This window comes from Prionailurus viverrinus, chromosome C2, assembly GCF_022837055.1.
Source record: "Prionailurus viverrinus isolate Anna chromosome C2, UM_Priviv_1.0, whole genome shotgun sequence".
Taxonomy (NCBI): domain Eukaryota; kingdom Metazoa; phylum Chordata; class Mammalia; order Carnivora; family Felidae; genus Prionailurus; species Prionailurus viverrinus.
The window spans coordinates 33,837,176-33,852,670 of NC_062569.1; the positions used below are offsets into that span (position 1 = coordinate 33,837,176).

At 36.0% G+C, this 15,495-nt stretch overlaps 1 protein-coding gene across 1 annotated transcript in view; it reads left to right on the plus strand.

Moving 5' to 3' along the window:
- ARMC8 (armadillo repeat containing 8) overlaps positions 1 to 15,495 on the plus strand; it is a 109,370-nt gene that overhangs the window by 45,688 nt on the left and 48,187 nt on the right. Inside the window, exons 6-12 of the mRNA XM_047874920.1 lie at positions 337 to 429; positions 5,893 to 5,973; positions 7,860 to 7,935; positions 8,033 to 8,123; positions 9,757 to 9,817; positions 12,309 to 12,509; positions 15,150 to 15,245. Coding sequence (XP_047730876.1) covers positions 337 to 429; positions 5,893 to 5,973; positions 7,860 to 7,935; positions 8,033 to 8,123; positions 9,757 to 9,817; positions 12,309 to 12,509; positions 15,150 to 15,245 — 699 coding nt within the window. The remainder of the gene's footprint in view (positions 1 to 336; positions 430 to 5,892; positions 5,974 to 7,859; positions 7,936 to 8,032; positions 8,124 to 9,756; positions 9,818 to 12,308; positions 12,510 to 15,149; positions 15,246 to 15,495) is intronic.

The window sequence follows — 15,495 nt, forward strand, 5'->3', positions numbered from 1 at the left end:
TTATTCACTTTTTGGTTTCAGAACAGATTTCTGTCAAGTCTTTTGAATGATTTTGTTTTATTGTGGGGATGTAGGCTGTTTATTGGAGAGAAATTGAGAATTTCCCATTCTTGTATTTTGTTGTTGAGGATGAATATTGAAGCCCCTCTCCTTGTCCTTTACCTGAACGGTTTTGGGGACTGTGTTGTTTTTGTTTTGCTGTGTTCCTTAAAGAGACTTGATTGACTGATTAAGCTGAGAAGTTTGCATATGTACCTGTTCATGGAAATAATTGGTTAGGTGTATTCACAATGCCTAAGTTGCTTGTTACCGTGCTCTCTTTTCCTTTGACTGCAGGATGCCACGGTGATCCCACATCTCATGGCGCTGCTCAGCAGGTCCCGCTACACCCAGGAGTACATCTGTCAGATCTTCTCACACTGCTGTAAAGTAAGAACCAGAATAAATGTTCTCTGTAGTGTAAAATCTTAAATGGTCTCAGAAGACGTGCCATCCTTGTGTATCCTCCCAGAGATAACATACATATAGAAGCAGACCTATGTATATATCTCTTCTTTCCCTTTTGGGACACAGATGGTAGCATTGCATACATACTGTTCTGCACCTTGCATTTTTCATAACTTAAAACTTACCCCATGTCAGTACATAAGGAGCTCCCTCATTTTTTTTTTCCAACGGTAGTGTAGTATTTTACTATATACAATATACACTGTATACAATACTATATATATATATACATATATATACACACTACATATATACTGTGTGTATATATATATACTATATATATAGTATATATATATAGTATATATATACTGTATATATATGTATGTATATATACTGTGTGTATATATATGTGTGTATATGTATGTATGTATATAGTGTGTATATATGTACATATATGTATGTATATATAGTGTGTGTATATATATAGTGTACAATATATATATACACACAGTATACTGTGTATATATATATACACTGTGTGTGTGTGTATATATATATATACATATATACTGTGTAGATATATATATATAGTATTGTATATAGTATGTCCAATATAGTAAAATACTATATACAATACTATATACAATAATTATATTGTATACACTATATAGTATATACAGTAATTTGTTTAACCAGTTATCTATTGTTGGACATTTGCCTTGTTTCCAGTCTTACATTATCACAAAACAATACTGCAAAAATAACTTGTGTAAAGCATTTTATAAGAACCGGAATTGCTGAGTCAAAGTGTGTGCATTTGTAATTTTACCATATATTTACTGTCTTGTTTTGAGGTTGTACCATTTTATACTCCTACCAGTAGTATGTGATCATGACTATTTCCCCATACTCTCATTGTTGGAAATTGTTTTAAGTGATGTCCTTCCTATGCGGAGAAGTGGGAGATTCTTCTGTGCTAATTGTTGAGAGAAATTTCTGTTCCTAAAAGGGCCTGAACCTAAACTTAACAGTGTCATAAAGTGCTACTTATTTTGCTTACTAGTTTATATACTGAGTGTACTCTTGATAGCCATGGGTGATTATCTATTTGAGAACTTTCATAATTTCTACACATTTGCTAATTTCTAAACAAATAATTTTTTGTTGCCTGATGATTCTATAAGTTTTTCAGGACAGGAAGATCACGGATCTATGCTATTTTAGATCAGTTTCCCAAAGAAATGAAAATTAAATCACTTGGTTCCACAAAAAGTATCATTATTGTTTGTTTAACCACTTCCCATCCCCAAATCTTAGCTGACTTTCACAGCTTATTCAGTTCTATTTAAGACATTTAGAATTTAAGAATTTTATCAAAAGTCTTTGAAGTTTACTTTTCAGATTGATTTGACAGTGTGTAAGCTAACTCGTAGGACCAGGGATATCAAACACTCCTTTAATCTCTTGAGGTGAGCAAAGATAGCCTTTGAGAAAAATGACAATTTTGTTGCAATTCATTTGCTAAAAAGGAGCTGAACTCAACAAGGTGTAGAATTTTCCAACAGTGAAATGAAGTCTTCTAGCTAGCCCGAGAAGATAGGTAAAGAAGGATACTCCAGAACTCCTGTGCCTTGTTAAAAATCTTTCTGCGATGAGTGCTTGAGAGCACAGCATCTACTAGTTATAACCACAGTAATCCCAAAGGGGCACTGAAAGTTGGACCTGTGGGTGTAACTACTACATGTCAAATTACTGTTACATCGTGAGAAGTTTGAATAATCCCATTCCAGAAGTTACCTGAATAGCTTTTATTTATTTTTTTTAAGTATGCTCGTTAATTTTATGAGAGAGAAAGGGAGAGAAAGTGCAAGTAGGAGAGGGGCAGAGAAAGAGGAGAGAGCAAGAATCCCAAGCAGGCTCTGCCCTGCCAGGCTCGAACTCATGAACTGTGAGATCGTGACCTGAGCCAAAATCAGATGCTTAACCAACTGAGCTACCCAGGCGCCCCTCCAATAGCTTTTAGAATGACTCATCAGAAACTTCTAAGTCCTTTTAGGCTTGCTCATCTAAAACTTCTCATTGCTTTTTTAGCTGAAATCGTGGATGAAAGAATACCATTAAATCACTGGTTCTTTTGCTGGAAGAACTTACACTCAGCATCTTCATGCCACTGACAGAACTGAAGATGTTATCAGAGAAAATCACCTTAACTCAGCTTTCTTTTAGCTGATATGCTAATAATAATTAGCATTTGCCACTGTAATTAAAGGACCAAATTTAAGTGTTCTGAGATACAACTAGACTTTAGGAAACGTAATAGCATTTATAAACCCAGTGATAATTAGCCCAAAATAAAATGTTAATTTTTCTACTGATTAGTAATGTGAATCTTTGAAAATAATTGATTTGATGATCTCTGTATAGCCATTAACTATAAAAACCTTTTACTTTCGTGTTGTTTAGTTTATAGACTTAAGACTTACAAATTTGAATATACAGTTGACCCTTGGACAGTGCAAGGGTCAGAGGTGCCAAACCCTGCTCAGTCAGAAATCGGCATATACCCTTTGACTTCCTAAAACTTTGCTAATAGCCTACTATTGACTGGAAGACTTTCTGATAAGCAGTTGAGTATTTTGTGTTATATGTACTATATACTGTTTTCTTACAATATTTTGTGTTTTGTATGTATTATATACTGTATTCTTATAATAAAGTAAGCTAGAACAAATAAAATGTTATTAGGAAAATCATGAAGAGAAAATACATTTATGGTACTGTGCTGTGTGTATTGAAAAAATCCACATAGAAGTGGATCCGCACAGTTCAAATCCAGTGTTCACGGGTCAGCTGTACTAGTCTCAATATTAAATACATTTACATACTTTGGGGGAGGGGGAGACAGAAAAAGGGATTATTAAAGCATTTGTCTTATAAGCTAATCCTAATTATATCTTCGAAATTCTCTCCCTGATTTATTAAGGAGCGAAAAAGAACTAGTAAAACGAATTGGAACTAAATTGTTGCCGCTCTCAAACAGGTTACTCCAAAACTTCTGAGACCTGTCTTTTGGAGCTTAAAAACTTAGTGACTTATTTGCTTCCCACCCTGTGGATGTTGCCTCAGTAGCCCAGGTTGATCAAGAGAGACTTGATAAGAAACAAATGAAAGCTCTGTCTCTAGTTGGTTCCGTCACTAATTGCTTCCTTGTAATTATTTTTACATAATCCTATGTACAAGCACAGAGGAGGAAGAGCTGCTTTTGTCATCATTATTTGCTGCTATCCTTGGGGCAAAGAAATTGAAGAATTTTAAAAACTATGTCTTGTAGGCAGCAGGGACCAGTTATGTTAAGTAAATTGCATTGTGCTTCATCTTTTTCATAATATGGCTTCATCAGTACAGATATTGCATACATGAACTAGCTCTTAGAAAGAATGTGCATGGGGGCACCTGGGTGGCTTAGTCAGTTGAGCCTCTGAATTCAGGTTAGGTCATGATCTCATGGTTCATGAGTTTGAGCTCCGCGTAGGGCTCTGTGCCAACAGCTGCTTCTCCCTCCCTCTGTGCCGCTCCCCTGCTCTCTGTCTCTCAAAAAATGAATAAACATTAGAAAAAAAGTTCGATAAAGCATTGTTTTTAATAGACATTAGAAAGTACCTAATATATGTAATGTGGGTTTGCCTGAATAAAGTGTGGACATTATGTATCAATTAATAATCAGATATTAGGAGAAGTTAGAAAATGTATAGAAATTAAGAGAGAAATGACTGAAGTTTTTTTGTTTTTTAAAGGGCTCTTTTAATAGAATTATTACCTATAAAATAGAATATGGGTGTTTTGTGATTTAGGACAATGAATATTAATCTCCCCACTTCATATGATGGATGTTTTGGTCCGTGAAAGACTGAGCATCTACAGGATAGTTGTTACTTGGCTAAAGAGTGGGTTGGAAAAATTGGCTTCAGAGTTTTTTTCTAGACTAGCAACTGGTTTCCTTTGGTGAGTCCAGGGAAAGCCAACTTTCCCTGCTGTGTTTTTCTTTTCTGAATAATGATAAGCATGAAGTAGCATCCTTATCCTTGCTTTGACTTAATTATTGAATGGGTGAGTGGTACATAAAATCAATGCATAGGAGGGGTGCCTGGCTGGCTCAGTTGTTAGAGCATGTAACTCTTGAGCTCTGGATTGTAAGTTCAAGCCCCACACTGGGTATAGAGATTACTTAAACTTAAAAAAAATTATAAATTAGGGGCACCTGGGTGGTTCAGTCGGTTAAGCGTCCGATTTCAGCTTAGGTCATGATCTCAGGGTTTGTGGGTTTGAGCCCCGCGTCAGGCTCTGTGCTGACAGCTCAGAGCCTGGAGCCTGCTTCTGAGTTTGTGTCTCCCTCTGTCTCTCTGCCCCTCCCCCACTCATGCTCAGTCTTTCTCTGTCTCTCAAATAAACATTAAAAAATAATAATAAAATAAATTTTGAAAAATTAAAAAATTAAAATCAGCACATAAGAACTGTGGCAACCTCAAAGCCCTGCATAAACCTTTAGCTTCTGTCACTTTGAAGATCTTCAGTGAACTGCTTGGTAGAAGATTGTTGATGAAAAATAAAACCCCCAAATTTTCCCATTTCTTCACCTTCCTGTGCTAAGAAATGATGATTTAAGAAGAGAAATGAGATAGGGACGCCTGGGTGGCTCAGTCGATTAAGTGGCCGCCTTTGGCTCAGGTCACGATCTCATGGTTTGTGGGTTTGAGCCCCATGTCAGGCTCTGTGCTGACAGCTCAGAGCCTTGAGCCTGCTTTGGATTCTGGGTCTCCCTCTTTCTCTGTCTCTCTCTCTCTCAAAAATAAATAAACATTAAAAAAATTTAAAAAGAAATCAGATAGAAACAGAAACCAAAACACTTGAACTTCTCAGTATGGAGTGTTTAGTTTTCCACCAACCATTACTCAAACTTTCCTGATGTATTGAGATGAGTTAAGCTTTGGTCCAGTTCTCCATGTACTTAATTAGTTTTAGAGTTCCTCTGATGAGCTCATCAGTCTAAAGTTGTAAGAATGATTACCACTATTTTCAGTGGACATAGTGGAAGGTTGTGCACATGAAATGTAGAATTGACAGTGATTCTGTTGCCCTGATAGTGTGTTATTTAATAACTGCAAACAGCGTGTGCCTATCAGGGTAGCTTCTTTGTCCCCTTTATTATTTGGGGCAGGGGTGGGGGGGGGCGGTGGTGGGTAAGGAAGCAGCAGTTCTACAGAACTGGGATGACATAAGAAATGGCAGCCCCTTGTCTACTCTGCCTTGTTAGGATGGATATATGCAAGAGAAGGGTAGTTGAGAATTCTGCATTGTAGCGGATGTGCTTTTCTACATTTAAGTAAATGTTTTGTTGGAATGAATCATTACTCTTTTTAATGTACTGTTAATTCTCTTCTCTTACAGGGTCCAGATCATCAAACAATTTTGTTTAACCATGGTGCAGTTCAGAATATTGCTCACCTACTAACCTCAGTATCTTACAAAGTAAGATGTTAAAAATTATGGCCAGATTTTTATACTTTACTTTTGGTTTCTAGAGTCTTCATCTAGGAGGCCCGTCTATTTTATTGGTGCTTTGATAGATATTGTGACCAAGAATAACATTTTGTCTATAAAATGTTATGGGGCATTGTTATACTACAGCATCCTCTTTAAAAAATTGTAAAAGCCACCCTTGCCTTTGCATTTTATTCAGAATATGGTTGTGACTTGATTTGCTATTGATTTTTACAGTTTTCTCTGCTGTGATGTCGGTGCCAAAGCCACACATGAGGTGTTGCCTTGAAGTGTGTGGAAACAGTGGCTTGCTGTGTCAGAAAGGGCTTTGATTGAGCCACAGTGACTGAAACTTACAGCGTATACCCACATATATATCAACATTTAAAATGTGTTCCGTTTTGAATTTTAGGTTAAAAAGTCAAAGGTTTTCAGACTTGCTAATTAAATTTTCTTCACTCTCTTTTATATATAGGTAAACAGCATCACGTTATATAATCAAACGTTACGTTAAAACTTGTGTCACTTCATTGTTACCCAACTAGTAAGTTATAGCAAATAATGGGGCATTGTCCTAATTGTGTCACATTAGTGGTGGTATGCCAGGAGTTTGTTGTAGAGCAGAGAGAGCAGTAGTCCTTTTTGTCTTCTGTCCTCTTGCACTGATTCTGATCTGCTCTTTTTTTGGTGCTTGGCTGTATTGCAGCCTGCTACTACCTATGTTCTTTCTACTTGAGAGATCCAAAGTTTGATCCTGGTGAAGCACTCACAAGGATAGGAATGGGGAATGGACCCGGCTTGAAATTAATCAGAGCCGGGGGAGAGCTGCTTCCTCTGCCCTGTGCCACATAGAAGCAGGAAAGCAGTCAGCACTGGCACACGAAGAAACGATTGCTGGGGTGGCTACTCACTGCCCCTCCTCTTTGTCTTCTTTAACTCCCTCAATTCTCCCTCCTTTTCTTTCTTGTCTTTTCTGCACCAAGCTTCCTTATCTACTGTAACAGATTATGGGTTGTGGAAGGAAAAAGGTTTTGGTGACATTGCTTTTTGTAACGTTTGCTCCATTGTCAGTATCACTGACATAATTTATGTCCCACATTTTAGGTGTGCACATGCTAGGGCAGCAGGTCGTTGCCAAAGTGAGGGACAGGGCTTCCCCACACTTCAGCTGCCCAGCCTGCCAATCTCGAGTTGCACACAAAAACATCACATGTGAACTCAGGCTTGGAAGTGAGGATGAGACTGATGAAAACTGAACAGAAAGAGTGAAAAATAATAGCTGTCATAGGAGCACCTACAAATTGTAAAATATGCCGTATGTGGTCAAGAGTTTGGCCTCAGTAATCTAGTTATGAGGAATAGTAGCACAATTCATGGGTGTTGTAAAAACGAAATTAGTTTAGTCCTTTTCAAATTTTTACTGTAATTTTGTTTCTTCTCCTTCTGTTCTCTTTGCCCCAACCCCATCCTGTATATGACTGTAAGAGCACACTTTTTTTCATTTGTTCCTAGTTTCTCGTCTTCAGTTCTCTGGTTTGTAGTTTGGGAAGAAGTACCCTACTTGAAAGGCAGTTGGTGATTATTGCTATTAAGTTTTCTTTGTCTTACTAACATTGGATTTTGTACATTGTTCTTTTAAATTTGACTAGGAATTTATCTGAATTTTAGTTGCCACTTTTTCCTGTTCTTTTCATTCAAAATTAATTTCAGCTTTTTATAATTAAGTTTAACTTTCTCCACTCTTCAGATATACAGGTGTTATTTTTATTCCCTTGAGGCCTTCTTTTAGTACTTTGTTTTTTCAGAAGAGTTTAGATTCTGAGACATTTAAAACGCATAAATGCATTTTTTTTTTTGTTTATTTATTGTTACAGGTTCGAATGCAAGCCCTGAAATGCTTCTCAGTTTTAGCTTTTGAAAACCCCCAGGTATCGATGACGCTGGTAAATGGTAGGCTGGAACTTTGAATGGCATCTACAATGATTTAATTTATGAACTTTGTAGATTTAAAGAATTCCTTAATTCTTGTTCTTTGCTTTATTTCTAGTTTTGGTTGATGGAGAATTATTACCACAAATTTTTGTGAAGATGTTACAGAGGGATAAACCTATTGAGATGCAGCTCACATCAGCAAAATGGTAAAAAATCAAGATAGTGTGAGAAGAATGACAGTGCTTTATCAATATGTTAAGAGTATTTTTGAACAGCCTAATTAGCTCACTTCCAGTCCCTATCTTCTTTCAGGATTTTAGAATTTGCAAGTCATGGGATTGTCTCACATTTTATTAAATGGGCATGAATTTTTTTTACTCCGCTTACTAGTAGCATGCAGAGCAGCAACACTCATTTAATTAATGGCTAAGACTGTCTACAGAAAATTACTTTGTTTCATTCAAGCAAATTACTTTGTTTCATTCTCCTTATTTCAGTTGAAATAAGACAGAATTAGATCAGATTTAACTAACAGATTTATGGTAAGGACTAAGACAAGAAACTATAAAGATGTGAAAATATGGAGTGAGAATTAGTTGAGGTTGATAACCAAGGCATGATTTCATAAAATATGGCTTCCTCAAGTTTAGAAAAACAAAGCATAAAATTCTCATAGAGATGTGACAGTTTATAAGATAGTCAAGTTCTTATTATTAGCACATGTCCTGGCTCATTTAAGTATTAAGTACATGTCAGTTCTGTAATTATCAATACGTTAATAGGTTGAGCACCTATTCTTTGCTAAATTAATTGTTTAGTTCCAGTATTTAAGAATTTGTGGCTCTCTAGTATTTTGGTGAGAGTAAGGAATTTTCAGTAAAATACTAATGGATCGTGAATTTTTTGTTTTTTTTTTTTAATATGAGTATACTATTTTGTATTTTTGCGTGTTTTTTGTCTTTCCAATTGAGCATTTGCCTCTTTATTTGTAAGGTGAATTCTCTCATGGAACTGGTTTCAAAAAACAATGTGGGTAACAAGTCTTAAGATAAACAATTCAGTCCTCAACAATCTAAGTAAAAATTTTATTATTTTTTTTAATAGCTTTCTGTAGAAGCCAGGATATTGAGTGTTTTAGTCCTTCCCCTGCCCCCTCAGCTTACTAAAGGAATCTAATTCAAAAAGGAAATTCATTAATTTAAGTTTCTGAAGTGCTCAGTGTTCAGTACCTGCTTAGGGAGGACCAAGTAATTTTATTCTTATTCAAAGCCAGATATAATGGTGAAGGTAAATTGTTTTTCAGTAGAACCAAATCATTGACCCAGTTCTCAAAACCATTGCTGGCAAGCTCTGAAGAGTTAGTAGTTAATTTCTGATAGCTAGCTCTGTGACAAGTTAAGTGCTTCTTCTGTGATACTTACACTACCTTTCTTGAAGTTAAAATATCCCACCTTCATTTAATCTTAGACAGTGTTAACTTTATATTTACTTTTAACTCTTTCCCCTTTATATTATGGAAAATTTTAACAAAACAGTATAGAGACAAGTATAAGGAACTCCAATGTGTCCAGCACCTAGCTTCAAAGCTTATCCTCTTATCCTTTATTTTTAAAACAATTTTGCGTGTATTTTTGAAAAATATCTGGCTTACTGTCTAGATCTATCAGTTGTTTTTGAATTGGTAGACCCTCATATAAGGTAATGTGAAAACCTTCTCCCTCAAGATAAATAAGAATAGCTGTCTTATTTTTTTTACCCATAATATTTTAAAGGTGGGGAGTTTTTCTTTTAGAGCTTTAAAACACAAGCAGAAATTTACTCTCTGCCATCTTATTCCAGTTTAACTTACATGTGTAGAGCTGGAGCAATTCGGACAGATGACAACTGTATTGTATTGAAGGTGAGCTAATTAATTCTAAACACATGTGAACATTACACAGTCCTAAGTGTTGAATATAAATATTGGTATTCCCTTTTTTTTCTCCTTTTTATACATTTATCACCATGGTTTGTGTGCATAGCATAAAATAACATTATTAAAACGTAACGCTTTTCTTTTTAATGAAATGCCATGTAATTTTAAATTTTTTAAAAAAGAATATTTACTTATTTTTGAGGGAGAGAGAGACAGTGTGAGCAGGGGAGGAGCAGAGAGAGAGAGAGCGAGACACAGGCTCCAAAGCAGGCTCCAGGCTCTAAGCTGTCAGCACAGAGCCTGACACGGGGCTCAAACTCACGAACCATGAGATCATGACCTGAGCCAAAGTCGTACATTTAACCTACTGAGCCACCCTGGTGCCCCATATGATGCCATGTAATTTTCAAAAATTGGTTTTAGATGTGTTTTAAGAGTCAAAATGAAATCTTTCCTGTCACCTTTTTCATTTTTGTTAAATTAGAAGGATATAGAAATTGTAAAAATATGTAAAATTCAGGTGAAATAGAAAATATATTTTAATCCTTGATTTTCATTAAATTTACAACATAGTTTTATAGGCAAGCAGTTCACCAGCTCTGCAGATAAAGATTTTTTATCACCTTCATAGCAGATAATCAAAAGACATAATGAGAAAGAAAAGTAAATAACACATGAAAACCATCAACATCATTGTGACATGTCCAAAGCAACTAGAATTCAGAAAAACCCACATAAGACACTGTCCCTAAAAGTTCTAAGACCTCGAGTCTCATTTCAGCACTCCTACCACCGACTGGCTTGGGTAACCCTGGACACATCCCTTATTCTTATGGTGACTCATGAAAATGGAAGCAATAATTTTTGTTCGTCTATTCCACAGGGTTATTTTGAAGATAACAGTATGTTAAATATGTTAAATGTTTTATTAGCCACAAAGAACAATGTAAATAAAATATCATTTTATGAATGCGAGATCTCTCATTTTCAGTGTGCAAAATGAACCCAAGGATTAAAGAGCATTAAGACTAATGTTTGTTTAGACTTTGGTGAAGCAACTCAATTATTTTAATGAGATCTGAGGACCCCCTAAGTAAGCAACACTGTAAAATTCTAAGGGCTTTCGTGCAAGTAACCTTGGTTTATTTATTCAAATGCTTTACCCCTCTGTTTCCTACATATTGGTAAACTATGTTAATAGCATCTTCTTTGTGTAGTATTTGTGAGTGGTTAATTCAATAATCTGTGAATTTATGGATTGATAAATGTTAGTAATTGTTCAAAAGAAAATAAGAATAAGGCTTTCCTCTTGGAAGCTTGGGGTTGTATTATAAAGCACACAGTAGCCTGACAGGAAATCAATAGTGAACAATAAAGTGCTACACTCTATGATAAAGATACAGTAGAAATTTAGGAAGGAGCAAAGCACAGTTGAGTTGACTACGATAATGGAGGAAAGCTTCCTATAATAAGAGCATTTCAGTTTCCACTTCAACGTTATTCTTTAAAGTGGGTTGGTCAGCCTTAGAAATAGTAAATAGGGGCACGTGGGTGGCTCAGTCAGTTGAGCGTCCGACTTCAGATCGGGTCGTGATCTCATAGTTTGTGTGTTCGAGCTCCCCATCAGGCTTGCTGCTGTCTGTGCAGAGCCCACTTCCGGATCCTCTGTCCCTCCCCGGCTCATGTTCAAAATTTAAAAAAGAAGAAGAAATAATAAATACATGGGATTTTTTTTTTTCTTATCAAGGACCTAATGTAGATAAATTACCAAGGCCAGCACTAAGATTTTTGAAGGACCTCAGGTAAAATTGGACTAGTAGATACAGTCATTTTAGGGAGTTACTTGGAAAACCTAGGAACTGTGATGGATGCATTTTACTCACTTAAAGGAAAACTCATGAAATCTGAGTAATGGTAAGATCACTGAATTTTTTAAGTTGTATTTTGATTTTGCAACTGTAGGTATTGATCCCCAAACAAAAAATAAAAGCCATCCCATCCATATTATTCGCTAAGGAAAAGATAGCAAACTTTTTCTAAGGCAAAGTTGTTCCTGATTAAGCTGCTGGATGTCTTTTAAGTAAATAAATACATAGGTGGAACAGAAACATCACACATGATTTATTAGAGATTCTTAAATGTCTTTTGTAGGTTGTACAATAAAGTTTTTCTTTTTTTTTTTTTTTTGTACAATAAAGTTTCAATTTTATCCATCACAAAGGCCTGATGGGAGTTTGTATTAATGCACTTCTGTTGTATGATTAGATTGGGTATGCCAGAGCAAATGATTAATATACACTGAACTTTGTTTTTACATTCCAAAAAAACCTTTTTATTCTGTGAAAGTACTTATTCAAACATTTGATAACAAACCTGACTGCCACTAAAAACCGTTGAGTTGATTCACTTATTTTATGCTCTCCATCAAGCTTTTGCCTTTACCACAAAGCCAATAATTAATTTCACTACCTTCCAGACACTGCCTTGTTTGGTTCGAATGTGCAGTAAGGAGAGATTACTAGAGGAGAGAGTTGAAGGAGCTGAGACACTCGCCTATCTGATTGAACCAGATGTTGAGCTACAGAGAATCGCTAGCATAACTGATCACCTCATTGCCATGCTTGCTGATTATTTCAAGTATCCCAGCTCAGTGAGTGCCATCACTGATATTAAAAGGGTATGTTCTGTTTTCCTTTTCAGCAGCTCAAGTCAAGGGATTTTTTAAAAGGTTTTCTTACTGCTTACAACTTTGAACCAATTGATAATTACAGTTCAGAGCCCTTTTAAATAAAGGAATCTTCCTTTAAATGGAGGAATCTTTGATAACAAAGATGATGTTTTATGGGTTTTTGAATCCAGTCTATTTCATGTAATTACCAGAAATTTTTTACTAAGCAGGAAATCAGGAAGGAAGAAAATTATGTCCCTGATTCCCAACTAAAACCCAAAAATAATGGTGTATCTAAACTGGGTGTTGACATTACAGCAACATCATCTAATCCTGTTTAAGTTCCCAGAATCATCTGTGTTGCTATATTCTCATTCTTTAGGTCAAGGATGTTCTTCTGTGACAGGTGACTGAGTGGCCTTATTTTACTCTCTGCCATTGTCTTTCTCTTTCACTGTCTAACTTTTGTCATCTTCTCTTTCCTTGCTTCAGTTTTATATTGTGTTTTGGTCCTGCTAGTGTCAGCTAAAGTACTATTTAACCTCTAGTTTGAGACCATAAGGAACCAAACTGTGCTTTTCTCAAACTTTTTCACAAACCATAAGTTCCTTAGAATAGCTAGATAGGTCTTTTGACTTTGTTCTTCTCAGCCTGTTTGTCATATCCATTTCTCTAAGCATAGGAGAACAATATTCAATTAGAGAAAGTTTTTTTTTTTTTTTTTTTTTAAGGAGATCATGGTAGAAAAAGCATTGATTGTCTCCTAATTAGTAACCAGTACTGTTTCATGAATGTGACTGTATTTTTGATGCCAGTGGTCCCAATGGTAAATTTTTTAAAACTTTCCTCTTGACCTTTCTCATGCCCCTGAGTTTCCCAAAACTTCATTTGGCAGGCAACTGTTTATTTGGCATTTAACATTGAAAATAAAATGAACTCTGAAGGGTTTATGTTTTCTCTGTCTCAGAAAGGGCCCAAAGTAACCTTCACTGTTACTGGTATTAGTCATGTACACTATGTATTAAAGTTAGTGCCTGCTCTTCCTTTAGTGGTATTGTTTTTGCAGCACAGGTAATGGGTTACATTGAACCAGCTACCTTGTTTGTTTTCCCTTGTGGACTTCCTCACGCTGACAGAGTATTTCACTGGTCTAAAGATACATGAGCAAGTCCTAACTATGGCCTCATGAACACCCTCAGTTGACTGTCCGGACAAGGCAAACGGGATACTCTGATGGACAGAAGAGTGAGGAAACATAGTTACAAGAACTTGTGGCCTATATATGTGTAAATCATTTAACTGGTATAGAGAAGATTATTCCTCTGTTTTTGATGATGGATTATACAGTGGTTTCTGACCATAAAAATATAGACACTAGACCCATAGTCGGAAATTCTTGCATGTTAATAAGTGCATGATTTTCATGGTATATGTTAATCCAAGTCAATATTCTAACTATATGTTATGACTAGAAAGTACTTACGACTTTAGATATTTCAGAACTTATACATCAAAATGAGTGTTGTATATTGAGGAGTTCCTCCCATAATCCATCAATGCCTGCTTTGATCAAAATATTTTTAGAACTACTGTTGTTACTCTAAATGATGTTACCCAGCTGGATTTATTTCCCCATCTCCACACACCACAGTCAGTAACAATTAACTTAAAACTCTTACTTGATGAAGATATATTATTGTTAGGGTTTTGTAGCTAATATGCCACTTAGCTCTTCAGGAAGTTTTAAAGAAGGGTCTTAGAATGTTATAAATAACACATCATTGCATAAAGGTGAACCTTTCAAAGGCAACTCATTTGGAGTGGTAGTCATTTGGGTGAATTAGTTATAAAATTATGTACATTATTGATAAGCTTTATATACTTACCGATTTGTAGTCATTTAAAGTGTTGTGAGAACATGCTTCTATTTCACATCTATGGTGGTTTAGTGACAAAACAGGTGTATGGAAGAATTGATCATTTTAAAACTTTACATGTGTAAAGTTAGCATTAATTGTTTTCATACCAGTAAGTAATTTTAATAAATGTATCAAAAAAGCCTCTGAATATAAATCTCAGGTAATTGTAATAGATACATAGCAATCATTACCTTGGTGTATTGTTTATTAAGGATTTTCACAAAGGTTTCCCTCTTTTCTAAAATCTTAGTAAATACTGAAATCGGGCCAGCGCTGTTCTTCATGTTTAAGAAAACCTTCTAAAAGTACTGTAGCAGCACTCAAGTTTTACCAGCTGTATTCTAAGGCTAGAAAGGCCTGAATGTGCCTTGTTCTTGAGGAGGGCATTTCAAAGAGCTGGTGTGAGCAAGCATCAGTGCCACTAAAACTCCTCTCTAGGAACGCTGTTTAGGGGTCAGAGTTTCACAAAGGTCTTTCATATACCATTCCAGTGTCAAACGTTGTGGTGTCCACTTTTAGACAGAAGCAGACTGCATGCATTCTAGGTCATATTGGCACAAACACAGGAGTGGCTCAGTCCTATGTGAACAGAACCCCAAAATAACCAGGAATTCAATGATAGCACTAATATCTTAATAGTGGTTAAAATTTTTTTCCAACTCAGATAGTTTTATTGAAAATTAAATATGTAGACTGAGTTGCAATATACCTTTTGTTTCCCCGTCCATAGCTTGATCATGACTTAAAACACGCTCATGAACTCCGCCAGGCTGCATTCAAGCTCTATGCCTCTCTAGGAGCAAATGATGAAGACATCCGGAAGAAGGTGAGTCTGGGAGAGGGGCGTCCCCCAGTCCTGACAGCCAGCAGGCAGGGAGTGACGTCAGCCTGAAAGTCGTGGTGAAGAGCACTAACAGTGACTGTTTGAATATAATAAAGCAGAGTGACTAAAGGCATAATTGAAGAATGAATGGGACCCGGATTTGGGGGGTTGTTTGTTTTTAGAACATAGAGTGGCATGGCCGTGCTGGAATGACAAATAACTGGCGTGCTTTTTTCTGTCATTAATATGAATC